At 55.5% G+C, this 27,727-nt stretch overlaps 1 protein-coding gene across 3 annotated transcripts; it reads left to right on the top strand.

The window, feature by feature from the left end:
* The first annotated feature begins 476 nt into the window (after positions 1-476).
* MOB3A (MOB kinase activator 3A) lies at positions 477-25,213 on the top strand. Of its 3 annotated transcripts, none has more exons than XM_030935650.1 (5): positions 477-602; positions 12,770-12,925; positions 18,942-19,484; positions 21,222-21,424; positions 24,925-25,213. In XM_030935650.1, exons 3-5 carry the CDS (start codon positions 19,064-19,066, stop codon positions 24,952-24,954), a joined length of 654 nt encoding a protein of 217 aa, XP_030791510.1. In that variant the 5' UTR covers positions 477-602; positions 12,770-12,925; positions 18,942-19,063; the 3' UTR covers positions 24,955-25,213. The 3 variants fall into 3 exon arrangements, with proteins under 3 accessions (XP_030791510.1, XP_010373174.1, XP_030791511.1); XM_010374872.2 differs by having other exon boundaries at positions 555-689; XM_030935651.1 differs by lacking the exon at positions 477-602 and adding an exon at positions 1,632-1,652.
* The last annotated feature ends 2,514 nt before the right edge of the window (positions 25,214-27,727 follow it).

Here is a 27,727-nt window from a genome sequence, read left to right as displayed (position 1 = left end):
CACCAACCAACGGCCCCCACTCGGGCACCGCGTCTCCTCCCCGCCAGCCCCACCAGCGCAGGCCCCGCCCCCTCCCAGGCCCAGCCCCGCCTCCGTCCTCAGCGGACTACTGACGGCGCCGGTTCCGCCTCCAGGCCCCGCCCACGATCCGCCCCTCAGGAGACTTCGCCACTCGGTGGGCCCCGTCCCCCAGGCCGCGCCCTACGCATGCGCCAATGGCCCGTGCCCGCTCCTCGGCCGGCTCCCGCTGAGGCCCCGCCCCGTATCCCGGCGACGGTACAGGCTCCGCCCACAGTCCGCAGCCCCGGTTGCTAGGCAACGGAGACCTCCGCCCTGCCCGGCCCGCCTCGGCCTGGGTCTGTCAGGGCGTCCCAGGGCTGCTGCCCGGAACTTGGCTCCGTGCGCCTTCGCCGCCCGGGCCCCTTATAGCCCGCGGGACCGAGTCCGGGGGACCCCTACACGCCGCTTCTGCGCGGAGCCCCGGGCCCTTTAAGGAAAGTAGGTCCGGTCCGCGGGTGCGGTCGGGCGTGCGTGTGAGGCGTCCTCCGCAACCGTGTCCTTCCGCGGCGGCTGCGAGGCGGGGCGGCGGCTGAGGCGGCCAGGTGGGTGCCGGGAGGGGCGAAGGCGGGCGGCAGAGGCGGCCAAGTAGGTGCCCAGGAGGCGCGAAGGCGGGCGGCAGAGGCGACCAGGTGGGTGCCCGGGAGGGGCGAACTTAGGCGGCGAAGAGACCGAGCCCTGAGGAAGGGCGAACCCTGGCGGCGGGGAAGCTGGATCCCTCAGGAGAAGCGAACTTAGGCGGCGGGGAGGCCGAGTCTTCAGGAAGGGCGAGGCCGGGCGCGGTGGCTCACGCCTGTAGTCCCAGCACTTTGGGAGGCCGAGGCGGGCGGATCACCTGAGATCAGGAGTTCGAGACCAGTCTGGCCAACACGGTGAAACCCGTCTCTACCAAAAATACAAATTAGCGGGGCGAGGTGGCGGGCGCCTGTAATCCCAGCTACTTGGGAGGCTGAGACAGGAGGATCACTTGAACCCGGGAGGCAGAGGTTGCAGTGAGCCGAGATCGTGCCACTGCACTCCAGCCTGGGCAACAAGAGGTGGGGGTGGGGCAAAAAAAAAAAAAAAAAGGAAAGGCGAACTCAGACGGCGGGGAAGCCGGATCCTTCAGGAGGGGTGAACTTAGGCGGCGAGGAGGCCGAGCCTTCAGGAAGGGGGAACTCTGGCGACGGGAAAGGGGAATCCCTCAGGAAGGGCGAACCCAGGCAGGGAGGCCGATTCCCCAGGAGGAGGATACAGGGTGCGGGGTCGAGCTGCGGGGTCGAACTCCTGGCCCTGCCCACTGTCCTGCCGCAGGACCCCGCACCTCCCGGTGTGTGTTAAAATTCTGCAGGGCTTCAGGACCCCTAAGCCCACGCGGCATTCGGGCCCTTTCGAATAGGCCCGTCTTGCTCGGGGTCCCCAAAGTCGCTGGCAGGGGCCCCCCTCCCCCGAAAGAGGCGCCCACCAAGGACAAGCTGCTCCTTCCTGCAACGAAGAGGGGCTAGAAAGTGTAAGCGAGGGTGCATTTTATTAGGAGTCACTGAGAGGTGTGGGGAGATTGGAAAAGCCAATCACAGAGCGGAAAATCAGTGCTCCAAGCCGCAGCTCATCCTGGGGTAAGATTTCCAGTCTTTGTACACACTGCTTTTTTTGTTTTTGAGACGAAGTCTGGAGTCTCACTCTGTCGCCCAGGCTGGAGAGCAGTGGCGCGATCTCTGCTCACTGCAAACTCTTCCCCGCTGGGTGCAAGTGAGCCTCCTGCCTCAGCCTCCCGAGTAGCTGGGATTACAGGCACCTGCCACCACACCCAGTTAATTTTTGTATTTTTAGTAGAGACGGTTTCGCCATGTTGGCCAGGCTGATCTTGAACTCCTGACCTCGTGATCCGCCCACCTCGGCCTCCCAAAGTGCTGGGATTACAGGCGTGAGCCACCGCACCCGGCCCACACTGCTTTTTTACACTTACTTTTTTCTTCATTTTCTCCTTAACAGTTTATACGGGTTTAATTGACATGCAGTAAACTTCCCATATTCAAAGCAGATGGTTGGATAAATGTTGAGATGTGTGTTTTGCATGTTTCACGTCCCATCTGTGCTTTCTGCTTTGGGAGTTGCCTCCTGCACAGGCAGGAGGGAGTGCCCTGGCCGGCCTCTAAGTCATGGTCACGACCGCCTTCCTTCTTGGGCATCATGCAGTCACAGGGGCTTCCCTTTCACGGAAGAGGCGTTGGGACGCAGAGCTGGGGGGCTGCTGAAGGCTGGAGCCGTCAGAGCCCACAGTCATGCCTTGAAGAGCGAGTCATTCATTTCCCTGCGTGTGTGCGATAATATGGGTTTTGACCCGTGAGACAAAACCCACCTTCCTTTTCTGTTCTCCTGGGTTCATTTCCTTTCCAGGCCTGGTTTTGCTTTTGTGTAGGGAAAGCTGGATATTTATTTGTTTGGTGGTTTGGTTTGCTGGTTGTTTCAGAAGTGCAAGAGGGTGGCCAGGCACGGTGGTTTCATGCCTGTGATCCCAGCACTTTGGGAGGCCAAAGCAGGCGGATCACCTGAGGTCAGGAGTTCAAGACCAGCCTGGCCAATATGGCGAAACTGCGTCTCTACTAAAAATACAAAAATTAGCTGGGCATGGCCAGGCACAGTGGCTCATGACTGTGAAGCAGCACTTTGGGATCCCAGCACTTTGAGAGGCCAAGGTGGGCGGATCACAAGGTCAGGAGATCAAGACTATCCTGGCTAACACAGTGAAACCCTGTCTCTACTAAAAATACAAAAAATTAGCTGGGCATGGTGGCGGGTGCCTGTAGTCCCAGCTTACTCAGGAGGCTGAGGCAGGAGAATGGCGTGAACCGGGGAGGCAGAGCTTGCAGTGAGCCGAGATTGTACCACTGCACTCCAGCCTGGGCAACAGAGCAAGACTCTGTCAAAAAAAAAAAAAAAAAAGGCCGGGCGTGGTGACTCAAGCCTGTAATCCCAGCACTTTGGGAGGCCAGGGCGGGCAGATCATGAGGTCAGGAAATCGAGACCATCCTGGCTAACACAGTGAAACTCCGTCTCTACTAAAAATACAAAAAAATTAGCTAAGCGTGGCGGTGGGTGCCTGTGGTCCCAGCTACTAGGGAGGCTGAGGCAGGAGAATGGCGTGAACCCGGGAGGTGGAGCTTGCAGTGAGCCGAGATGGCGCCACTGCACTCCAGCCTGGTCGACAGAGCAAGACTCCGTCTCAAAAAAATAAAAAAAACTTACAGAGGGAAAGGAAGGAGGGCTGGATGAGCCCCCGGGCTGTCAGAGTTGCAGAGTTGCAGCCCTGAGAACTTCCAGAAGCTAGGTTCTTAACCGCAGTTGTCAGGGACCTGCTTATTAGAACTCACTGAGAAGATCTACCGATTACAGAGTGAGGACTAAGAAAGTGAACTCCCGGCATGCCACATCCCTGTCCTCTGGACCCCCCGGATGTGTTTCCCTTTCCCCAGGAACGACTCAAGCACCCACCTCAAGCAACACCCGCCCCACTGCACCCTTCCCAGCTCCCCCTGTTTCAACAGGTTGACTTTTCTCTTTTACCTCTGGAGCTGAGCTGACCACCTGTGGCTGTGGAGGCCTTGCAGTGTAGCTGGTCCAAACTGGGATGTGCTGACCAGCTGTGGGTGGCTTATCCCTGCAATCCCAGCACTGTGGGAGGCCGAGGAGAGCGGATCACCTGAGGTCAGGCATTCAAGACCAGCCTGGCCAACACGGCAAAACCCCATCTCTACTAAAAATACAAAAATTATCCGGGCGTGCTGGCGCGTGCCTGTAGTCCCAGATACTCATGAGGCTGAGGCCAGAAAATCGCTTGAACCCGGGAGGCGGAGCGTGCAGTGAGCCAAGATCATGCCACTGCACCCCAGCCTGGGCAACAGAGTGAGGCAACATCTTGAAAAAAAAAAAATTCCCTTTCAAGGAAGTATTCTCCCACCTTAGGAACCTGATAGTGGAGGTTTCAGAAAAATTCCCCACAGAGCTGACTAAGAGCTTGGGGTTTTGAGGTGGGGAGTTTTAGACCTTCCCCAGCCAATGAGCTCTGTTTCTGTTTTCCTGGCATTTAGAAGGTCAAATGGCTTAAGCAGAAAAGGCAAATCCGACTTCAGAAACGGGATTTTGGGAGGAGGCCTTCACTTCTGCCTTTCGGAGTCCCAGAGAAGTCTCTGGAACACACAGTGGGGTGGCTGTGGTCCAGCGTGTGCCTGGCTGCACACAAAAAAAGGCTGAACTTGGGTTTTCTTTCGGACTTTGACACGATACCTTCTGGGGACCGCGCCTGGCCTCTTCCTTTTTCATTTTTTTTTTTTTTTTTGAAATGGAGTCTCTTGCCCAGGCTGGAGTGCAGTGGCACAACCTCGGCTCACTGCAAACTCCACCTCCCGAGCTCAAGAGATTCTCATGCCTCAGCCTCCCGAGCAGCTGGGATTACAGGCGTGCGCCACCACACCCAACTAATTTTTTGGTGTTTTATTAGAGACTGGATTTCACCACGTTGCCCAGCTCAGGCACTCTGCCTGCCTCGGGCTCCCAAAGTGCTAGGATTACAGGCGTGAGCCACAGCGCCCCGCCCCCTTTTCCTTTTGAGTATATCAAAATGACTGTTTTTTTCCTTATATACCCAGACTGGGAAAAGTGTGTCAGTGTACCACAAAGATTTACAGAGGGTCGGGCACTGTGTCTCATGCCTGTGATCCCAGCACTCTGGGAGGCCAAGACAGAAGGATAGCTTGAATCCAGAAGTCTGAGACCAGCCTGGGCAACATAGTAACACCACATCTCTACCAAAAGTATAAAAATTAGCTGTGCATGATGGCATGCGCCTGTGGTCCCAGCTACTTGAGAGGCTGAGGTGGGAGGAGCGTTTGAGCCCAGGAGGTTGAGGCTGCAGAGAGCGGGTGATTGCACCACTGCACTCCAGCCTGGGTGATAGAGCGAGACCTTGTCTCAGACAGCAGAAAAAAACAAAAAACAAACAAACAAACAAAAACCTTCCTTCCAGACACAATAGTTCCTTTTTTTTTCATGGTTGTACCAATTTATTCTTCTTTCTTTTTTTTTTTTTGAGACGGAGTCTCGCTCTGTCGCCCAGGCTGGAGTGCAGTAGCGCTGTCTCGGCTCACTGCAAGCTCCGCCTCCTGGGTTCGAGCCATTCTCCTGCCTCAGCCTCCCGAGTAGCTGGGACTACAGGCGCCCGCCACCATGCCCGGCTAATTTTTTGTATTTTTAGTAGAGACGAGGTTTCACCGTGTTAGCCAGGATGGTCTCAATCTCCTGACCTCATGATCCACCCGCCTCAGCCTCCCAAAGTGCTGGGATTACAGGCGTGAGCCACCTGCCCGGCCATTCTTTCTTTTTTAGGACAGAGTTTTGCTCCTATCACCCAGGCTGGAGTGCAGTAGCACAATCTCAGCTCACTGCAACCTCTGCCTCCCAGGTTCAAGTGATTCTCCTGCCTCAACCTCCCGAATAGCTGGGACTACAGGTGCCTGCCACCACCCCTGGCTAATTTTCGTATTTTTAGTAGAGACACGGTTTCACCATCTTGGCCAGGCTAGTCTCGAACTCCTGACCTTGTGATCCAACTGCCTTGGGCTCCCAAAGTGCTGGGATTACAGGTGTGAGTCACTGTGCTTGGCCTATTCTCCTTTTTTTTTTTTTTTTTTTTAGACAGAGTCTCACTCTGTTGTCCAGGCTGGAGTGCAGTGGCCGGATCTCAGCTCACTGCAAGCTCCGCCTTCCGGGTTCACGCCATTCTCCTGCCTCAGCCTCCCTGAGTAGCTGGGACTACAGGCGCCCACCACCATGCCCGGCTAATTTTTTTGGGATTTTTAGTAGAGATAGGGTTTCACCGTGTTAGCCAGGATGGTCTTGATCTCCTGACCTCGTGATCCGCCCGCCTCGTCCTCCCAAAGTGCTGGGATTACAGACATGAGACACCGCACCTGGACTTTTATTCCTTCTTTAACAAAAAAGGTCTTAGAGGCTGGGTGCAGTAGCTCACGCCTGTAATCCCAGCATTTTGGGAGGCCAAGGTGGGCGGATTACTTGAGGTCAGGAGTTTGAGACCAGCCTGGCCAACATGGTGAAACCCCGTCTCCTACCAAAAATAACAAAAATTAGCCGGTCATGGTGGCGCACACCTGTAATCCCAGCTATTCGGGAGGCTGAGGCAGGAGAATTGCTTGAGCCAGGGAGGCAGAGCTTGCAGTGGGCCGAGATGGCGCCGCTGCACTCCAGCCTGGACGACAGAACGAGACTCCATCTCCAAAAAAAAGATCCGGCTATCCATGCTGTTTTGCAACTTATTTTTCGCACTTATCGGATATTGGGTGTCCTTCCGCGTCAGGGCCTGTGTCTCATTCTTCTTAAAACTGTGTGGCTGCGCTGTCCTGGATTACCCGAAGAGCAGTCTCCTCTGGATTGAGAGGCTTTGGCTCAAGTTAAAGGCTTTTCTTTCTAGCCAGATGGGCTTGAGAATGATTCTGCAGGAAGTGTGTGTTCCCTGATCTGGCCTGCAGCCGGTGCTGGAATCTTTTTTTTTTTTTTTTTTTTTTTGATGCGGAGTCTGGCTCTGTCGCCCAGGCTGGAGTGCAGGGAGTGCAGTGGCGCGATCTCGGCTCACTGCAAGCTCTGCCTCCCGGGTTCACACCATTCTCCTGCCTCAGCCTCCCGAGTAGCTGGGACTGCAGGCGCCCACCACCACGCCTGGCTAATTTTTGGTATTTTTAGTAGAGACAGGGTTTCACTGTGTTAGCCAGGCTGGTCTTGAACTCCTGACCTCTGGTGATCCGCCCACCTCGGCCTCCCAAAGTGCTGGGATGACAGGCCTGTGCCACCGCGCCCGGCCTGGCGTCTTGGTTGTAGGGTTACTTACTATAGGAGTCAATTTCACATAGGTTTCTCTCCCTTTTCTTCCCCACAAGTCCTGGGTTTTTTCTCTTAGGTCTTCTGGTTTTAATGCAGAGCTTATATTTAGCCTATTAGTTTTAAAAGTGTGTTAAAATAATGACCATATTTTTATCATTGCTAGGTTTAATGTCATATTTCATTGACCATAGGTCCCACAGGAAAGGAGGAAGTTGTTATTGACTTCCTGTGTGGGGCTGGGGCCAGGGTCTCCCCCGGGTACTGAGTCATTCTCCGGGGTGGAGTGTCCTGGGCACTGCAGGGTGCTGAGCAGTGTCCCTGGCCTCCTCCCACTCCATGCCAGGAGCTCCCCCAAAACCTGACAATCACAGATGTCCCCAGACATCACCCAGCGTTGAGGGGCAGAATCGTCACTGTTTTCAGCCTGTGGGGGCAGGAGGCAGGGTGGTCTGGCCCTGACCCCGCCCCCCAACACCCTCTGGGCCATGAGGCAAATGGGAGAAAAAAGGAAATGGTCCGGGGTGGGAACCACTCAAAGCATGGACAGTTCCCGCAGGGGACAAAGGGATGGGCTGAGCTGAGACACCTGGGCGGGGAGTCGCACCTGAAGTGCCCTGGAGAATCAAGACAGCCTGAGTCACCAGGCCAGCTCTGCCGGGCTGCAGATGCTGGTTTCAGAAGCGCTCAGCAGCTGAGGATCTCTGAGGATGCGGACTTGGCGGGACTAAGATGGGTTGGGTGTCGGGGGCCCCAGAATCCCCTCAGAATCCCCAAGTGGAGTCCCTTGTAGATGACATCAGAGGGGAAGCTGCCAATCTAACTGAGGTCTTGCCCCAGGGCAGTTTTGCCCCCAGGGAACTTGGACATGGTGGGGTGGGGGGCGTTTGTGTTTGTCACAACTAGAGGAGGGGGTGCCCCCGGCATGCAGTGGATGGAGGCCAGGAACATTGCTCAGCACCTGCAGTGCCCAGGACAAACTCACCCCAGAGAAGGATCCAGCCCTGAATGCCAAGTGGGGGACTGCATTAGTTATTTGGAAAAAGAAAATCAAGTCTGCTCCCTCCTCACACCAGACACCAGAATAAACTCCCAATATGGCAGACAGTATAAACCAGGGGACCCCAGCTCCTGGGATTCTCCTCCTCTCCCCCTCATCATTCAGGGTGTGGATTTCAATGTGTGTAGCCTCCTAGGACCTCAGCAGAGTAGAGGATCATGGGCCACAGAGTCTCTTGGGGGTCCGTGGAATCCCCTAACCCAAGGGGTGTCAATGGAGGGTGATTCTGCCCCCAAGGGACACTGGGCCAAGTCTGGGACATTTGTGTTTTTCTCATGACTGGGGGTGCCCCTGGCATGGAGTGGGTGGAGGCCAGGGACGCTGCTCAGCACCTTGCAGTGCCCAGGATGGCCCCTCCCCAGAGAGTGACCCACGCTGACGTCCACAGTGCAGAGATGCTGCCCTAGTGGCAGACACACCAGATTCAGAATTGAATGATCTGAGTTCAAGCCCAGACTCGTACCTTTCACCTCGCACCCGCAGGCGAGGCAGCTGGCCTCAGCTTCTGGACGTGCAGCATGGATGAGCCCCTCCCACCAGCCAGGGAATGATGAGTTTCACAAGAGTAGGTCCTCCAGGGCCCTGGCAGATGCCAGGCCTGTTTACTAATGACAGCAAAGGTCCATGATCACTTAGCAAGAATGAGAACGTCCACTTTCTACCCGCCCTGCCAGCCTCTCAGGGCTGCGGCATGAACCCCTGTAGGGTTAGTTTATGAGTGCGTAGGGAAGTGCTCCCCAGAAGGCAGGAGAAACACGGGTGGTCAGATACATGTCTGCACCTCTGACAACCACAGTCACTGTGTACTAACTAGTGATGCGGTTGGCAATTTGTAAAAATTACTCATTAAAGAGGGAGACAGCCAGGCTCAGTGGCTCACATCTATAATCCCAGCACTTTGGGAGGCCAAGGTGGGAGGACCGCTTGAGGTCAGGAGTTTAAGAACAGCCTGCACAACATAGTAAGACCCCCGTCTCTACAAAAAATACAGAAATTGCCGGGTGTGGTGGCTCGCGCCTGTAATCCCAGCACTTTGGGAGGCCAAGGTGGGCGGATCACGAAGTCAGGAGTTCGAGACCAGCCTAGCCAATACGGTGAAATCCTGTCTCTACTAAAAATACAAAAAAAAATTAGCTGGGTGTGGTAGTGCCCGCCTGTAGTCCCAGCTTACTCAGGAGGCTGAGGCAGAAGAATCCTTGAACCCAGGAGGCAGAGGTTGCAGTGAGCCAAGATCGCGCCACTGCACTCCAGCCTAGGCAACAGAGCGAGACTCCATCTCAAAAAAGAAAAAAGAAAAAAAAATACAAAAATTAGCCAGGTGCACAGCAGTAGTCCCAGCTACTCAGGAGACTGAGGTGGGAAGATTGCTTGAGCCCCGGAGGTTGAGGCTAGAGTGGGCTATGATTGTGCCACTGCACTCCAGCCTGGGTGACAGAGCAAGACTTTGTCTCAAAAAATAAATAAATAAAGCAAACACGAACAGTTAGGTCCCTGGCTCTGCACTCGCAGGACAAGCTTTTTCCCCCTCGGCACTGTGGACATTCAAGGCGGATTGTTCTCTGGGGTGGGGTGTCCTGGGCACTGCAGGGCACTGGGCAGCATCCCTGGCCACCACCCACTCTGTGCCAGGAGCATCCCCCAGTTATGACAACCACAAATGCCCCCAAACATCACCCAGTATCTCCCGGGGTGCAGAATCGCCCCCCAGGTGAGACCCCCGCCGCGGCTGAGTGTGGCTGAGAGCTCTTCACAGTGGCCACAAGGAGGCGAGACTGGGGTGGGCCCCTGGCTCCCACTGGGCAGGTTCAGAGCATGGCTCCTGCCTCCCCGTTCAGACTGAAGCCATCCAGGAGGCCAAAAAGGCGGTGCCACGTCGGTGGTGCCCAGTCAAGCCCAGACCCTGTGGCCTCGGCAGTAAAAGTTCCGTGGAAGGAGTGTGGCCTGGGTTTGGACGGGAGCTTGGGGCGTTCCTCCGTGTGGCTTCCTCTTTCTGACGCTTGGGCTCTTGTTTCTTGAAACCTTGGGCTGGGTCCTCTGAAGCAGGCACCACAGGTGTCCGTGACATCTCATAACTGTAACTGTCCCCTAGGTGACATGATCTTCGCTTTGTTTTGAGACAGGGTCTCACTGTGTCCCCCAGGCTGCAGTGCAGTGGCACAATCATGGCTCACTGCAGCCTCGACCTCCTGGGCTCAGGCGATCCTCCCACCTCAGCCTCCCTAGTAGCTGGGACTATACAGGCACATCCACCATGCCTGCCTAATTTCTAAATATTTTTTGCAGTGACGGGGTCTCATTATGTTGCCCAGGTTGGTCTTGAGCTCCTGGCCTCAAGCAGTCCTCCTGCCTTGGCCTCCCAAAGTGCTGCGATTACAGGCATGAGCCATTGCACCTGGACAGGATTTCTTTTAGGGGTGATGGAAGTGTTCTGGAATTAGATAAAGGTAGTGGTTGCGCAACACCAAACATGCCAGGAGTCACGTAACTGTACTCCTGAACTGTAACTGAAAAGGTTAAAATGTGTGGTATGTGAGTCAAATGTCAATCTAAAAACAGAAGAAAAGATTGTCAGGAGAATTCGGACAGTATGCTAACCCCTTGATAACACCTGGCCCGGAGTGGCCTGGACAGGCCTTGCTTCCTGCCTGCCTGCTTTCCCACAAGAGAAGTCAGAGATGCAGTAGGTACAGTGGCTCACACCTGTAATCCCTGCATTTTGGGAGGCTGAGGTGGGAGGATCGCTTGACTCCAGAAGCTCGAGACCAGCCTGGGCAAAATAGCAAGACCCCATCTCTACAAAAATACAAAAATTATTCAGGTGTGGTGTTGTGTGCCTGTGGTCCCACCTACTTGAGAGGCTGAGGTGGGAGGATCACTTGAGCCTGGGAGATTAAGGCTGCAGTGAGCTACATTTGTGCTACTGCACTCCAGCTTGGGCAACAGAGCAAGACCCTGTCTCTAAAACACAAAAATGTAAACCAGACAGAAACACAAAACAGTGACAGGATGCACGCCTGGGTGATCAGGGAAGACGCAGCCACCCTTCAGCAGGAGTGAGGGTGGCCTTCCAGCACCAGGAGCAGTTGCAACGTTTAAAAGTAAACACTCAGGCCGAGCACACTGGCTTACGTCTATAATCCCAGCACTTTGAGAGGCTGAGGCTAGAGGATCACTGGAGGTCAGGAGTTCGAGACCAGCGTGCTCAACATGGTGAAACGCCATCTCTACTAAAAATACAAAAATTAGCTGGAAATCGTTTGAACCGTGGAGGTGGAGGTTGCAGTGAGCCAAGATCGTGCCACTGCACTCCAGCCTGGGCTACAGAGCAAGACTCCATCTCAAAAATAAAAGTGGCTGGGTGTGGTGGTTCACGCATGTAATCCCAGCACTTTGGGAGGCCGAGGCGGGTGGATCACCTGAGGTCAGGAGTTCGAGACCAGCCTGGCCAACATGGTGAAACCCAGTTTCTACTAAAAATACAAAAATTAGCCAGGTGTGGTGGTGCACACCTGTAATCCCAGCTACTCGGGAGGCTGACACAGGATAATTGCTTGAACCTGGGAGGCGGAGCTTGTGGTGAGCCGAGATCGTGCCGCTGCACTCCAGCCTGGGCAACAAGAGTGACACTTCACCTCAAAAAAAATAAAAAATAAAAATGTAAATAAAAATAAACACTCAGAGCCCGGGCGTGGTGGCTCACGCCTGTAATCTCAACACTTCGGAAGTCCAAGGCAAGTGGATCACTTGAGGTCAGGAGTTCAAGTCCAGCCTGGTGGCCGGGCGCAGTGGCTCACGCCTGTAATCCCAGCACTTTGGGAGGCTGAGGCGGGCAGATCACAAGGTCAGGAGATCGAGACCATCCTGGCTAACTCGGTGAAACCTCGTCTCTACTAAAAATACAAAAAATTAGCTGGGCATGGGGCGGGCGCCTGTAGTCCCAGCTACTCGGGAGGCTGAAGCAGGAGAATGGCGTGAACCTGGGAGGCGGAGTTTGCAGTGAGCCGAGATCGCACCACTCACTCCAGCCTGGGCGACAGAGCGAGACTCAGTCTCAAAAAAATAACAGTAAAAATAAAAAACAAATAAGTACTCAAATTTTGGAAGGTGGCTCTGGAACGCTGCTTTTTTTTTTTTTTTTGAGGCAGAGTCTCGCTGTGTCGCCCAGGCTGGAGTGCAGTGGCGCGATCTCAGCTCACTGCAAACTCCGCCTCCCGGGTTTAGGCCATTCTCCTGCCTCAGCCTCCCAAGTAGCTGGGACTACGGGTGCCCGCTACCACGCCTGGCTAATTTTTTGTATTTTTAGTAGAGAAGGGGTTTCACTGCATTAGCCAGGATAGTTTCTATCTCCTGACCTCGTGATCCGCCCTCCTCGGCCTCCCAAAGTGCTGGGATTACAGGCATGAGCCACCGCGCCCTGCCGACGCTGCCTGTTTTAGCAGGACAGATTCTGGACTGGGAGCATCTTCCAGCCAAGTATCAGGGCTGCCAGGCCGGGAGCCAGTGTTGTGCACTGACCTAGAACACAGGGAACTGATGTCTCCGCTCAGGGCTTGTCTCTCAGGCGCCTCCTGTGCTCTGGGGCAGTGGTCCCCGAGGCAGTGACAGGATGTGGAAACCTCCGGAAGGAAGTGGGTGACTGGTCTGTGAGCTGCTGCACCTTGGCGGGGGAGGGGTCATACCAGTTGGTTGCTTAGAGAAACTGTGTTTTTTTTTTTTTTAAAAAAAAAAAAAAAAAAAAAAGCGTTGCAGCAGGGGAATTTGTCATCTCACCTTTCATTTCTCTAGAAGTTTCCAAGGATCACTTGTGTCTCGTCCGTGGGAAGACCAGGGGAGCCGAGAAGGCCTTGGTGTGGAATTCTGAGAGCTGATTCCTGCCTTGTCTTCCCCACACTGTCCCTGGAGAAATCCGAGAAGAGCAGAGCGGAGGGAGCCCCAGACACGGTAACCAGCCCCCAGCCTCAGGGGACAACGAGGGCGGGAGGCAGGGTCCTGAGGCCGTCCTGGCCTTTCTTCGGAAAAAACCCCTTTCTGTGGCCGATAACCCCTTCGCCAAGGAGCCTGTGTTTGTTCCTGATAGAAAATGGTTTGCTTAGGCCGGGCACAGTGGCTCATGTCTGTAATCCCAGCACTTGGGGAGGCTGAGGCGGGAGGATTTCTTGAGGCCAGGAATTTGAGAGCAGCCTGGGCAACATGGCGAAACCCCTGTCTCTACTTTAAAAAAAAAGAAAATTAGGCCGGGTATAGTGGCTCACGCCTGTAATCCCAGCACTTTGGGAGGCTGAGGCGGGCGGATCACGAGGTAAAGAATTTGAGACCAACCTGGCCAGCATGGTGAAACCCCATCTGTATTAAAAGCACAAAAATTAGCTGGGTGTGGTGGCGGGCGCCTGTAATCCCAGCTACTGGGGAGGCTGTGGCAGGAGAATCGCTTGAACCCGGGAGGCAGAGGTTGCAGTGAGCCGAGATCGTGCCACTGCACTCCAGCCTGGGCGACAGAGCAAGACCCTGTCTCAGCCTCCTGAGTCGCTGTGATTATAGGCACCCGCCACCTCACCCGGCTAGTGTTTTGTCTTTTCAGTGGAGATGGGTTTCACCATGGTGGCCAGGCTGGTCTCAAACTCCTGACCTCAACTGATCCACCCGCCTTGGCCTCCCTAAGTGCAGGGATTAGAGACATGAGCCCTTCGCCCTGCATCCGTCACCTTCTGAAAGGAGACTGACATGCCAAGGGGAAGTTTACAGACTCTTCGGGTCGCCCTGTCTTGTTTTCTGGAACTAACTGTCTTTGGCATGAGTCTGGTAGAGAAGTGTAAAGGGATATAGAAAAAGAGAAGCCTCGGCCACGCACGGTGGCTCACGCCTGTAATCCCAGCACTTTGGGAAGCCGAGGCAGTAGGAGGAGAGGCTTTGGGAAGCCGAGGCAGAACTCACTTTAGACCAGGAGTTCGAGACCAGCCTGGGCAGTGTGGTGAGACCCTATCTGTACAAAAAGTTTTAAAAACACAAGCGGGGGCCTGTGGGAACAGCCACTTTCTCCCTGAGGCTCAGCCCAGGTAAGGGTCTCCTCCTGTGGCGGCAGTCAGCCCAGGGCTGCCATACCACTGCTGGAAGGCCCCGCCTGCCCAACCAGGTGGCATGGTTGGAAGCTAAGCCCCCAAATTGGCACGGGAGACCCTGAAATCCACAAAGGGCAGCACCGGGATGGCGGGTTGGGTTTTGCTCTGTGCTGTGATTTCTGTTGGTGTTGGAAAGTCGGCTGTGAGTTGGCCCAGACGTGAAGTGGAAATGGGGAGGAGGGAGGCAAGTGGGCCTGGCTGGGTGGATGGGATGCGCTCGCCTGCGCGGTTTCCTCTCTGGTTAAGTGAGGCCTGCACTCACCCCATCTAGGCAGGCGTGTGGGGACGGAGGTGACTGGTCCCTGGTGTGGAGGAACATCTCGCTCAGCGCCAGGTGGGCTGTGGCTTGGAGGTGGCCACCATTTTCCCTTCTCCAGAGGGGATTTATTGATCTTGTGCTGCAGGCGGTGTGGCCTGAGGGCAGGTGTGGTTTCCAGAGCTCATTGCTGGGGCAGGTGCTGGCCTCTGGGATGCTGAGCCATCAATGGGGAAGGGCCTCAGGTCCCCACCAATGGCTCCCACCTGCTCAGCCCCAGCATGGATGCGTCCTGGGCTCCCCAGCCCCAGGGGGATACCAGAAGCACAGAGGTGGCCTCTTTGAATCAGGTGCTTCCCAGGGAGGGTCTGAGACTCGGCTGTGGGATCGCTCCTTCCTTGGGAAGTGGGCAGGGGTGGCCAGGCACAGTGGCTCACACCAGTGATCCTGGCACCTTGAGAAGCTAAGGTGGAAGGATCGCTTGACTCCAGGAGTTCTCAAGACCAGCCTAGCAACATAGTGAGATCCTGTCTCTACAAAAAAAAAAAAAAAAAAAAAATTACCTGATGGTGAAAAAATTATAAAATATTATGGCGGTGAGTGCCCGTGGTCCCAGCTATTCAGGAGGCTGAGGCAGGAGGATCCCTTGAGCTAGGAGGTTGAGGCTGAAGTGTGAGCCATGATCCTGCCACTGCGCTCCAACCTGGGCAGCAGAGCAAGAACCTCTCTAAAAATAGAAGAGAAGCAAGCAGGGGGGTACCTGTGTGCTCACCCTGGGGTTGTGCCCCCCCCCCCCCCAGCAAAACCAGGACGGGTCAGCAGCCCCTGGACTTGGAGCATCCACATGGCTCTGCTGGGCAGTGGAGGGGCCCCATGGTAGAGCAGCACTGGCCCGGGAAGCGTGTGTCACTAGGTTTGTGATCAGACGGCTGCCTGCGTCCCCGAGAGTTGCTGAATTCAGGGAGTTGTAGGGCAGAAACAACGGTGACTTCACACACAGAGACCAGGGTTCGAGCCCCGGGCAGTCCACCTACTAGCCGTGTGGCGTGAGACACTGCTGTAGAGTCAGTCATAATCTTGAGCCACGATCTCACCAGAGCGATCTAATCTTAACCCCAAGGGACATTGGGTGATGTCTGGGGACATCTGTGGTTGTCGCAACTGAGGGTGCTCCTGGCAGGGAGTGGGTGGAGGCCAGGGACGCTGCTCAGTGCCCTGCAGTGCCCAGGACGGCCCCACCTCAGAGAACGATCCAACCCTGATGTCCACAGAGCCAGCGGGTAGACGCCTGGTTTTCTGGGCCCTGGTTTTCTCATCTGTGAAGTGGAGATGGGGTTTTTGTCCCAGGAAAATGAAAAGTGTAAGTTCCTAGTTGGGTGTTAACCCTGGTGGCAGGAAGTCATGATGGTGGCTAAGGGCCCCAGGTTGGCGCTGGGGAAGTTCAGGCCTTTCTGGTCACCGCAGAGTGTGTGGGACCCGTGTCCTCCTGCCACCTGTGCCCAGGCTGCCCTGAGCAGTGCCCCCAGCCGGTCCTCACCAGGTGCTCCCTTGTGACAAACCATTGACCCTGTACCTTCTTATGGTGCAGACTCTGTTGTCACTGTGTTCACAGCGGACACCGTGTTTTGTTTTGTTTTGCTTTTGTTTTGAGGCAGAGTCTTGTTCTGTCGCCCAGGCTGGAGTGCAGTGGCATGGTCTCAGCTCACTGCAACCTCTGCCTCCCGGGTTCAAGCGATTCTCCTGCCTCAGCCTCCCGAGTAGCTGGGATTACAGGCACGCGCCACCACGCCTGGGTAATATTTGTATTTTTAGTAGAGACAGGGTTTCACCGTGTTGGCCAGGATGGTCTCGAATTCCCAACCTCAGGTGATCCGCCCGCTTCAGCCTCCCAAAGTGCTAGGACTACAGGCGTGAGCCAGCGCACCCAGCCTCTAACTTGCTTTTCTTCCAAACAATGCAGCATCTCTTCCCCCGACGCCCGGGCCCTGTGAGCATTTGGGTCCAGATCATTCTCTGGTGGTGGCCGTTCTGTTGTCTGTTGGGGGGTACCCTAACCCTAAGCCCTGCGGCCTCTGGAAGGATCCAGCTCTGCTCACGCCTTATTTTTATTTTTTATTTTTTGAGACAGAGTCTTATTCTGTGCCCAGGCAGTGGTATGAACGTGGCTCACTGCAGCCTCGAACTCCCAGGCTCAAACGGTCCTCCCAGGACCTCCTAGGCATGCGCCACTACACCCAGCTAATTTTAAAATTATTTTGTAGGCCGGGCGCGGTGGCTCAAGCCTGTAATCCCAGCACTTTGGGAGGCCGAGACGGGCGGATCACGAGGTCAGGAGATCGAGACCATCCTGGCTAACACGGTGAAACCCCGTCTCTACTAAAAAATACAAAAAACTAGCCGGGCGAGGTGGCGGGCGCCTGTAGTCCCAGCTACTCGGGAGGCTGAGGCAGGAGAATGGCGTAAACCCGGGAGGCGGAGCTTGCAGTGAGCTGAGATCCGGCCACTGCACTCCAGCCCGGGCGACAGAGCGAGACTCCGTCTCAAAAAAACAAAAAAAATTATTTTGTAGAGACGAGGTCTCGCCATGTTGCTCAGGCCGACCTCAAACTCCTGGACGCAAGCCATCTACCCACCTCACCCTCTCAAAGTCCTTACAGGCGTGAGCCACTGTGCTTGGCCTGTCCACACCTTACATTTAACCCTACAGGATCCATTCCCAACAGGCGGGCGCCTGTAGTCCCAGCTACTCGGGAGGCTGAGGCAGGAGAATGGCGTAAACCCGGGAGGCGGAGCTTGCAGTGAGCTGAGATCTGACCACTGCACTCCAGCCAGGGCGACAGAGCGAGACTCTGTCTCAAAAAAAAAAAAAATGAGGTGGGGTTGGGATGTACCAGAACATGATGAATGTGTGTTTATTTCTTGGGAGCGTTGCATGGAGCCCAGTGGGCCTGGGCATGCGTGGGCCTCACTCCCTCTCCCCTTTCTGACTCCCCTTTCTGCTGGGTCCTCTTCATGCTGTGGTGAGGACCCCTGCCCTGCCCAATGCCCTGCATGGGCCTTGCCCCAAGTGTCACAGTCAAGTCTGCCAGTCCAGGAGGTGCACCCAGCAGAGCAGGGTGGGGTCTGCATCCACTCTGGGCCTGCCACGGTGCTGGCGTCCTGGTAGTGACAACGGTGTTGGCAGTGACAGGCCCTGTGTGCTGAGTGTGAACCTGGCACATGCGCGGTGTGTGATCCAGGTCGTCCCTCCGCCCTGTGCAGGATGGACTCTGTCTCTCTCCCCTGAGGATTCTCAGGGGAGTCGGCGGATGCTGGGGCCCCACGCCAGAGCAACCCCCAGGTGTCTTACAAGTCACCGCTCAGGTGTGCGTGAGACTTGGGCTGGCACCTGGAAGTTTCCTCATTTATACGGTGCCTTGAGGTGGACAGCTGCCCCTGGAATCACCCAGCATCTCGCCATGTGATCCAACATGGAAGGGGGTCTTTGCAGATGAAATCAAGCAAAGAGGGATCACACCAATCGCAGGGGTCCCTGACCCAGTGACCAGTGACTTGGGCACAGCGGACAACGCTGCCATGACAGAGATTCATTTGTCAGCTCTGGGGCCGCACGTCCGCGACGAAGGTGTGGGCAGGGCTGGGTCCCTCTGAGGCCGAGGGGCATCTGCCAGGCTTCTCTCTGCTCCTGGCGGTGGCCAGCATCCTGGGCCCTTCGCTTGTGGAAGCATCACCCCCATCTCTGCCTCTGTTCTCACATAGCTGTCTCCCCCGTATCCACCTCACTCATAAGGACATTTGTCTCTGACTGTGGGGCCACCCAAGTAATCCAAGATGACATCCCTCAAGACCTTTTTCCACCTAGGCTGCCATGCACAGGCTGCGGGCATTGGGGCGTGGCTTCTTTGTGGAGGCCACAGTCCGGCCTGCGTAGTCCCCTATAACCAGCATCTTAGCCTGCCCCCACACTCAAGCCCCAGAGTGCCAGGTAGCAGCAAGTCCAGGCCCCAGCCAGGTAGCAGCACCGGGGAAGATCCGGCCCCTGCGGGTTCTTGGGGTCCGGCTCTCTGCACCTTCTGCTGTGAGCCAGTCAGGCCTCGCCATGTGCAGTTCTGTTCTGTCCACTGAGGAGGTGGCCCCCTTTGGGTGAAACTCCTTAAAGTCAGAAGTCCAGGGGATGTTTTGAACCCTGCCACTAGGGGCTGGGTGCAGTGGCTCAGGCCTGTAAGCCCAGCACTTTGGGAGGCAGAGGTGGGAGGATCACGTGAGCCCAGGAGTTGGAGACCATCCTGGGCAACATAGAGAAACCCCGTTTCTACTAAAAGAAAATTACCCAGCTGTGGTGGTGTGTGTCTGTAGTCTCAGCTAGTCAGGAGGCTAAGGTGGGAGGATCGCTTGGCCCTGGGAGGCAGAGGTTGCAGTGAGCCATGATGGCACCACTGCACTCCAGCCGGGGCAACAGAGTGAGACCCTGTCTCAGAAAATAAAGCAAACAAAAAAAAACAAATCCTGCCGCTTGTGCCGTCAGCACGAGTTTCCGGGAAATTCTGTCACCTCCAGCAGGTCATGATTCCCCTGTGTATTTCAGATCCACGGGAGAGCTGTGGAGCGTGGTGAGTGTTTCGTGGCCTCTCGGGTTGGTCAGCACCCCCAGCCAGCTGGCCCAGGACCCCTCTGCAGAAGCGTTCCAGGAGAGCAGGCGTCACCAAGATGTCCAACCCCTTCCTGAAGCAAGTCTTCAACAAGGACAAGACATTCCGCCCCAAGCGCAAGTTCGAGCCGGGCACCCAGCGCTTCGAGCTGCACAAGAAGGCGCAGGCGTCGCTGAACGCCGGGCTGGACCTGCGGCTAGCCGTGCAGCTGCCCCCGGGCGAGGACCTGAACGACTGGGTGGCCGTTCACGTGGTCGACTTCTTTAACCGCGTCAACCTCATCTACGGCACCATCAGCGACGGCTGCACGGAGCAGTCCTGCCCCGTCATGTCGGGGGGCCCCAAGTACGAGTACCGCTGGCAGGACGAGCATAAGTTCCGGAAGCCCACGGCGCTCTCCGCGCCCAGGTACATGGACCTGCTGATGGACTGGATCGAGGCGCAAATCAACAACGAGGACCTCTTCCCCACCAACGTCGGTGAGTCAGTGGTGAGCAGGGGCTGGGGATACAGAGCCTTCCGGAAAAGTCAGGGAGGCCAAGCACAGTGGCTCACACCCGTAATGCCAGCGCTTTGGGAGGCCGAGCCCAGGGATCACTTGAGCCCAGGAGTTTGAGCTCAGCCTGGGCAACATAGCAAAATCCCACCTCTAGGAAAAATTTTAAAAATTAGCCAAGTTGGCCGGGCGCGGTGGCTCAAGCCTGTAATCCCAGCACTTTGGGAGGCCGAGGCGGGCGGATCACGAGGTCAGGAGATCAAGACCATCCTGGCTAACATGGTGAAACCCCGTCTCTACTAAAAATACAAAAAACTAGCCGGGCGACCTGGCGGGCGCCTGTAGTCCCAGCTACCCGGGAGGCTGAGGCAGGAGAATGGCGTGAACCCGGGAGGCGGAGCTTGCAGTGAGCTGAGATCTGGCCACTGCACTCCAGCCTGGGCGACAGAGCGAGACTCTGTCTCAAAAAAAAAAAAAAAAAAAAAAAAATTAGCCAAGCATGGTGGTGCACGCCTGTGGTTGCAGCTACTCGGGAGGCTAAGGTGGGAGGATCGCTTGAGGCTAGGAAGTTGAGGCTGCAGTAAACTATGATCGTGCCACTGCACTCCAGCCTGGGCGACAGAGCAAGACCCTGTCTCAAAAAAAAAAAAAAAAAAGCCGGGTGCGGTGACTCAAGCCTGTAATCCCAGCACTTTGGGAGGCCGAGACGGGCGGATCACGAGGTCAGTAGATCGAGACCATCCTGGCTAACACGGTGAAACCCTGTCTCTACTAAAAATACAGAAAACTAGCCGGGTGAGGTGGCGGCGCCTGTAGTCCCAGCTACTCGGGAGGCTGAGGCAGGAGAATGGCATAAAACCCGGGAGGCGGAGCTTGCAGTGAGCTGAGATCCGGCCACTGCACTCCAGCCTGGGCGACAGAGCAAGACTCCGTCTCAAAAAAAAAAGAAAGAGAGAGAGAGACTCCATTTCTGAGTCTTCTCCTAAGTCGGGCTGCACTTAGTAGCCTCGCTTCATCCCGAATCGCTCCTGGTGACGCCTGTCTCCCTCACCCCAAAGCAGAGAAGGGCGGGATCAGCATCAGGCCTGCAGTCCTTCGCAGAGGAGACAAGTACCCCTGCCAGCGCTGGGCCCAGTGTTCTCAGTGGTTTCAGAATCACTGCCATGGAGCCCCTGGGCCCACCAGGATCATCACCCTTTGGTGGGACCTCCTGCCCAGCTCGATGTGTAATGCACTGTGTGGCTCTCAGGGGCACCCTGTAAACGTGGGTTTGTGGGTGATCATTGGGGCACATCCCTCCAGAGTACAGCGGACTTTTTTTTTTTTTTTTGAGACAGTGTCTCACTCTGTTACCCAGACTAGAGTGCAGTGGCACCATCTCAGTTCACTTCAACCTCTACCCCCCAGGTTCAAGCGATTCTCCTGCCTCAGCCTCATGAGTAGCTGGGATTACAGGTGTGAACCACCACACCCGGCTAATTTTTTTTATTTTTCAGTAAAGATGGGGTTTCTCCATGTTGGCCGGGCTGGTCTTGAACTCCTGACCTCAAGTGATCTGCCTGCCTTGGCCTCCCAAAGTGCTGGGATTACAGGTGTGAGCCACCAGCCCCCGGCCTGCCGGCCATTTCTGTCTGGAAGCCCCTTGTCACATCCAGGAGCAAAGGGTTCTGGACATGGACTTGACTGAGTTCGTGGGCCCGTCCCACCTCTCTCCCTGCAGGCACGCCGTTCCCCAAGAACTTCTTGCAGACGGTGCGGAAGATCCTGTCGCGGCTGTTCCGCGTGTTCGTGCACGTCTACATCCACCACTTTGACCGCATCGCGCAGATGGGCTCCGAGGCCCACGTGAACACCTGCTACAAGCACTTCTACTATTTCGTCAAGGAGTTCGGCCTCATCGACACCAAGGAGCTGGAGCCACTGGTGCGCGGGCTTGGGGCTGAGGCTTGGGGTTACGGTGGGACTAGCGGCCCGTGGCAGAGGCACCCTTCCGGGGCCAGGACCCTGACTGCCCGCGGTCGGCCCAGCAGCTGGCGGCCCCGGCTCTCCCTGGGTCACAGCCCCGGGCCCTAGAGTTGGGTCCCGGGGTACCCTGCTGATGGGACAGGTGGTGAGGTAGCCGGGAGGGATCCCGGGTTCTCCCCCGGAGCAAATCCAGGCGGCAGTAGCCGGGAGGGATCCTGCGTTTTCCCATGGAACAAATCCGGGCGGTAGGTGCAGTTTCCTCCGCGCCGGCCCCGCCTCCCCGCCTGCTCGCTCCGCCTTCACAGGCCTGAGCTCAGGTGTGCCAGAGCGCAGCTCAGTGTCCCTTATGAAAGGGATAGGAGCCGGCGCAGAGTCCACCCTAACTTTGTGTGTTTTTGTTTGTTTTGAGACCTAGTCTCACTGTCGCCCAGGCTGGAGTGCAGTGGTGCGATCTCGGCTCACTGCAACCTTCGCCTCCCGGGTTCAAGTGATTCTCCTGCCTCAGCCTCCCAAGTAGCTGGGATTACAGGCGCCCGCCACCATGCCCAGCTGATTTTTTGTGTTTTTTAGGAGAGACGGGGTTTCACCGTGTTAGCCAGGATTGTCTTGATGGATCTCCTGACTTCGTGATCCGCCTGCCTCGGCCTCTTAAAGTGCTGGGGTTACAGGCGGGAGCCACGGTGCCTGGCCTTTTTTTTTTTTTTTTTTTTTTTTTGGAGCTGGAGTCTCCCTCTGTCACCCAGCCTGGAGTGCAGTGGTACGATCTTGGCTCACTGCAACCCCCACCTCCCGGGTTCCAGCAAGTCTCCTCCTCAGCTTCCCGAGTAGCTGGGATTATAGGCACGTGCCACCACGCCACACTAATTTTTGTGTTTTTAGTAGAAATCGGGTTTCACCATGTTGGCCAAGCTGGTCTCGAACTCCTGAACTCAGGTGATCTGCCTGCCTCGGCCTCCCAAAGTGCTGGAATGACAGACGGGAGCCAGCGCACCTGGCCTAGACTCCACCTGACTTCTGCAGCCTGCCGGGTACCTCTGTGCCCGCCCTTGCCTGTCTGCTTTCCACGCTACCAGGTTTTATCCAGAGACGAACCCAGGGACCAGATTCCTCAGTGTGGGGTCCACGTCCCTGAAGCCAGTGTGGCTTCTTGAAATTGGGGCCCACATTTGTGACTCGGTGATGGGACCAGCAGTGGAGTGGGTGCCCATGATTCAGGGCCTGGCCCTGGAACCTGCCCAGGGGCTGCTCTGTTCCCCAGGTTGTCGAGCACTGTATGGATGTGGTGGCCCTGATGTGAGAGCGGGACCCCACCAGCCTCCCAGTGGCTGGGACCACGGCCACCACGCCCGGCTAATTTTTTATTGTGTTTCAAGATGGGGTCTCACTATGTTGCCCAGGATGTTGTTCTCAAACTCATGTATGCAAGCAGTCCTCCCGCCTTGGCCTCCCAAAGGGTTAAGATGACAGGTGGGAGCCATCACTCTCTTACAACTTTAAAAAATGGTTAAAAATGGACGGACGAGGTGGCTCCCACCTGTCATCCCAACCCTTTGGGAGGCCAAAGAGGGAGGATCACTCGAGCTCAGAAGTTTGAAAACAGCCTGGGCAACATAGGGAGACATCTTCTCTACAAAAAATAAAAAAAATTAGCCAGGCACAGTAGTGTGTGCCTGTGGTCCCAGCTACTCAGGGGGCTGAGACAGGAGAATCACTTGAGCCTGGGAGGTCGAGGCTGCAGTTAGCCAAGATTGTGCCACTGTACTCTAGCCTAGGTGACAGCCAGTAACCTGTCTCAAAAAAAAAAAGAAAATAAAAGAAAAGATTAAGGCCGGGCACAGTGGCTCACGCCTGTAATCCCAGCACTTTGGAATGCCAAGGCGGGCAGATCATGAGGTCCAGAGTTCGAGACCAGCCTGGCCAATGTGGTGAAACCCCGTCTCTACTAAAAATACAAAAAATTAGCTGGGGTGGTGGCGGGCACCTGTAATCCCAGCTACTCAGAAGGCTGAGGCAGGAAAATCGCTTGAACCCAGGAGGTGGAGGTTGCAGTGAGCCGAGATCATGCCATTGCACTCCAGTCTGGGTGACAGAGCAAGACTCTCTCTCGGGGAAAAAAAAAAAAAAATTAGCCAGGCTTGGTGATGGGCACTTGTGATCCCAGCTACTCAGGAGGCTGAGGCAGGAGAATCGTTTGAACCCAGGAGGTGAAGGTTGCAGTGAGCCAAGATTGCGCACAGCACTCCAGCCTGAATGACAGCATGAAACTCCATTTCGAAAAAAAAAAAAAAGATTAAAAACATCTTCACATAACTTCCTCATTTTTGTGTATCCCATTTCAGGCTTTGCTACCGGTAAACATGTTGCTAAATTTAAAATTAATAGTTGCATACTCGGTGGGTCTAAAGGTGGTAGTGGGATCTTCTCTTTTTTCTTTGTTTTTCTTTTCTTTTTTCTTCTTCTTTTTTTCTGTATTCTAGAATTTTCCTTCCAGTGTCCGGTCTGTATAAGACAGGGGTCAGCAAACTGCGGTCCCCTGGCTAGCTTCCTGTTTTTGTAAATAAAGTTTGTAGGGTTTTGTTTTGTTTTGTTTTTGAGACAGGGTCTCGCTCTGTCTCCTAGGCTGGAATGCAGTGGTGCGATCTCAGCGACTGCAACCTCCGCCTCACAGGTTTCAAGTGATTCTCCTCCCTCAGCCTCCTGAGTAGCTGGGGCTACAGGTGACCACCACCACGTTTGGCTAATTTTTTGTATTTTTAGTAGGGATGGGGTTTCACCATGTTAGCCAGGATGGTCTCGATCTCCTGACCTTGTGATCTGCCCACCTCGGCCTCCCAAAGTTGTTTTTTCTCTTTTGAGACAGAGTCTCGCACTGTCACCCAGGCTGGAGTGCAGTGGCGCTATCTTGGCTCATGGCAACCCCCACCTCCCAGGTTCAAGCGATTCTCCTCCCTCAGCCTCCCGAGTAGCTGAGATTACAGGCGCCCGCCACCATGCGTGGCTAATTTCTGTATTTTTAGTAGAGATGGGGTTTCACCGTGTCATCCAGGCTGGTCTCAAACTCCTGACCTCAGGTGATCTGCCTGCCTCTGCCTCCCAAACTGCTGGCATTACAGGCATGAGCCACCATGCCTGGCTGTAAATAAAGTTTTATTGGCAGCGAGGTAGACTCATGAGGTTACCAGTTGTCTGAAGTGGGTTTTGAGGTACAAGACAGAGTTGAGCTGTCATGACAGGGACCGTCTGGCCCACAGATCTGAAAATATTGACTCTGGCCTCATGGGGTAGCCTGCTGCCCCTGGTCCCAGGTGTGCAGTTGCCTGTGTGGTTTTTGTTGTTTGGGGGTTCAGGGAAGCCCCCAGCTGCCGTCCCTCTGCCTGTGCGTCTCAGTGTGTCTGCTGTTTGCATCACCCCTTTTGGGAGTGGCTGGTGGGAGCTGATGTCCTGCTTGCTCTTAACAGAAAGAAATGACCGCCCGTATGTGCCACTAAGAGCCCCGCAGGCCGCCCGGTGCCCGAACTGCCGCTGGGGCCTCAGAGACTTGAAGGAAGATGCTCTGGAACCATCATCACGCTTCTCTCCAGCCTGAGCATCTCAGGGAGCCCAGGGGCCAGGCCGCTGAGCAGGTGTTGGTCCTCAGGAGCTCCAGCCCTGGATGGCAGACGCCTTCCTTGCCGTCTCGAGCCTCAGTCTCCCTTCTGGGACCGAACATGAACTCTGTAATTCTGTGTGTTACTAGCAACCGGAAAAGCCCACTGTGTTTTTTAAACCACTTCCACTTTCCAGGAGGCTGGACGGCTTCCAGGGTCACTCCCCGCCCTGGGTGGCTCCCCGGCTCCTGGAACTTCTGCCCCAACCCTCGTCCCCACCTGATCCTGCCTCCACCTCACTGGGGACCCCCTGGGGCTGCTGTGGCCACAGCCCTGCCTGGGCCTGTCTCTCAAGGGCGCCCAGCTTGCTCAGCCTCCTACATGTCTCCTGTTGGGGAGGCTCCGAGCCCCTGAGGGTGGACATCTCCTGCCGCAGGCCTTTACTCTGCGCTCCCCACCGGCAGCCGCCGGTGTCCCTTCACACAGAGGCACGACCTGGACCCAGGCATCCTCCTTCCTCCCTCCCCAGTCTCTTCCATTTTCCTACAGATTTTTTTTTTTTTACAAACTAGAGACAGGGGTCTCGCAGAACTCCTGGCCTCAAGTGATCCTCCCACCTCGGCCTCCCAAAGTGCTTAGATCACAGGTGTGAGCCACCGCACCCAGCCCTCTCTCTTACTCCGTGCACTCTGCTTCCTCAGTTCTTCCGAAACGCGCATCTGAAGCATTCAGGGCTTCCTGGACTCCTGGGAACCCATGGCCTGCACCCCGGCTGCTGACTCATTTCCGAAGGGCCCCTTTGTGGATCATAAAGGGTTTGATTTTTATAGTCACATTTACAACCATCTTGAGATTTTTTTTTTACTTTTTTTTTTTTTTTTTTAATGGCGTCTCCCTCTGTCGTCCAGACTGGAGTCCAATGGCACGCTCTCGGCTCACTGCAACCTCCACCTCCCGGGTTCAAGCGATTCTCCTGCCTCAGCCTCCCGAGTAGCTGGGACGACAGGCGCCACCACCACCAGGCCCGGCTCATTATTGTGTTTTTGTTTATTTGTTTGTTTCTGTTTTTGAGACGCAGTCTCGCCCTGTCGCCCAGGCTGGAGTGAGTGGCGCAATCTCCGCTCACTGCAAGCTCCGCCTCCCAGGTTCACACCATTCTCCTGCCTCAGCCTCCCAAGTAACTGGGACTACAGGTGTGTGCCACCACGCCTGGCTAATTTTTTGTATTTTTAGTAGAGACGGGATTTCACCGTGTTAGCCAGGATAGTCTTGATCTCCTGACCTCGTGATCTTCCCGTCTCGGCCTCCCAAAATGCTGGGATGACAGGCGTGAGCCACCACGCCCAGCCTAATTACTGTATTTTTAGTAGAGATGAGGTTTCACCATGTTGGCCAGGCTGGTCTGAAAACTCCTGACTTCAGGTGATCCGCCCACCTTGTCCTCCAAAAGTGCTGGGATTACAGGCATGAGCCACTGCACCAGCCTAAAGAATTTTTAAATCAATAACATAGTGAGCCCTCTGCCTCCTCAGAATGATGTCCTCTTTCCTTCCGACCAACCCAGGCAGGACTCTTCTGTGGCTGGACGCCTCTCCCCTGGTCTGGAATCTTCCAGTTCTTCTAGAATTGGCTTTTCCCAGATGCTGCAGACTTCCAGTTGAACCCCTTTTTCTGTGTGGTCCCTGGGACTGCAGGACCAAAATCCATGAGCTCTGTGTCCCCTAGACCCTTGGAAGGTGAGAGCAGGGCACTGAGCAAAGGCCGCCGCCACCTCTCCCTGACTGAACCCCTGCCACCCTACTCCTCACCAGAACTGTCAGTGGCCTTTCACCACGGTGGCCCTTCCTGCCCGAGCCCTGCACTGTCCCAGACCACACAGAAGTCTGGTCACCTCTGGGTGCCTGGGATGGTCACCGAAGAGAAGGACGCTGTCCCCATCTCTCCTGGCTTCTGCCAGAAAATCAAACAAGTGCAATTAACATTGTCACCGCCGAAGCCTGAAGCTCCCAGAACTCGTCCTTGATCCAGAAACCACTTGGTCCAGCTCTTGGAGCCTCCAGGAGAGGGACCTCCCAGCCGTGCCCTCGAAGGACTCCATGAAACCAGGATCTGCTTGATGGAATGTATCCCCTTGTACCTGCAAGATGAAGCCCGGACACCCACACCTCTGTCTCCCCCAGGGCTCAGGATGTCCCCAGCAGCCCAGCCATGCAGCTTCCCAGGTGGGTTTGGGAGGTGGGAGCAGGGACCATCCCTGTCCCCTTCACCCTCACTCCATCCACCCCAGAGACCACCCTCCCCCAGCCAGATAGGGAATAAAACTACAGACGCAGACGTCGGAATAAATGGTGTCGTTTTGGTGCCCATGGCGGCTGGTGCTCACTTCCCTTTTCCTGCCAGTATTAACAGGGTGCCCTATCCCAGGGGTGAGCTTCAGGTCTTGGGGCCGAGAAATTTTTTTTTTTTTTTTTTTTTTTTTTTTTTTTTGACAAAGTCTCGCTCTGTCACCCAGGCTGGAGTGCAGTGGCTTGATCTCGGCTCACTGCAAGTGCCACCTCCCTGGTTCACGCCATTCTCCTGCCTCAGCCTCCCCGAGTAGCTGGGACTACAGGTACCTGCCACTGCGCCCGGCTAATTTTATTTTATTTTATTTTTTAATTTTTAATTTATTTTT

Source organism: Rhinopithecus roxellana, chromosome 8, assembly GCF_007565055.1.
Source record: "Rhinopithecus roxellana isolate Shanxi Qingling chromosome 8, ASM756505v1, whole genome shotgun sequence".
NCBI classification, from domain to species: domain Eukaryota; kingdom Metazoa; phylum Chordata; class Mammalia; order Primates; family Cercopithecidae; genus Rhinopithecus; species Rhinopithecus roxellana.
Note: the sequence above shows the minus strand (reverse complement) of the source record. Positions and strands in the feature narration are given on the sequence as shown.

Excerpts from the sequence above, each read along its gene's own strand:
- MOB3A (XM_030935650.1), top strand. The coding sequence starts at position 19,064 with ATGTCCAACCCCTTCCTGAAGCAAGTCTTCAACAAGGACAAGACATTC. Across the intron at positions 19,485-21,221 it reads CCTCTTCCCCACCAACGTCG|GCACGCCGTTCCCCAAGAAC; the intron begins GTGAGTCAGTGG and ends CTCTCCCTGCAG. Across the intron at positions 21,425-24,924 it reads CCAAGGAGCTGGAGCCACTG|AAAGAAATGACCGCCCGTAT; the intron begins GTGCGCGGGCTT and ends TGCTCTTAACAG.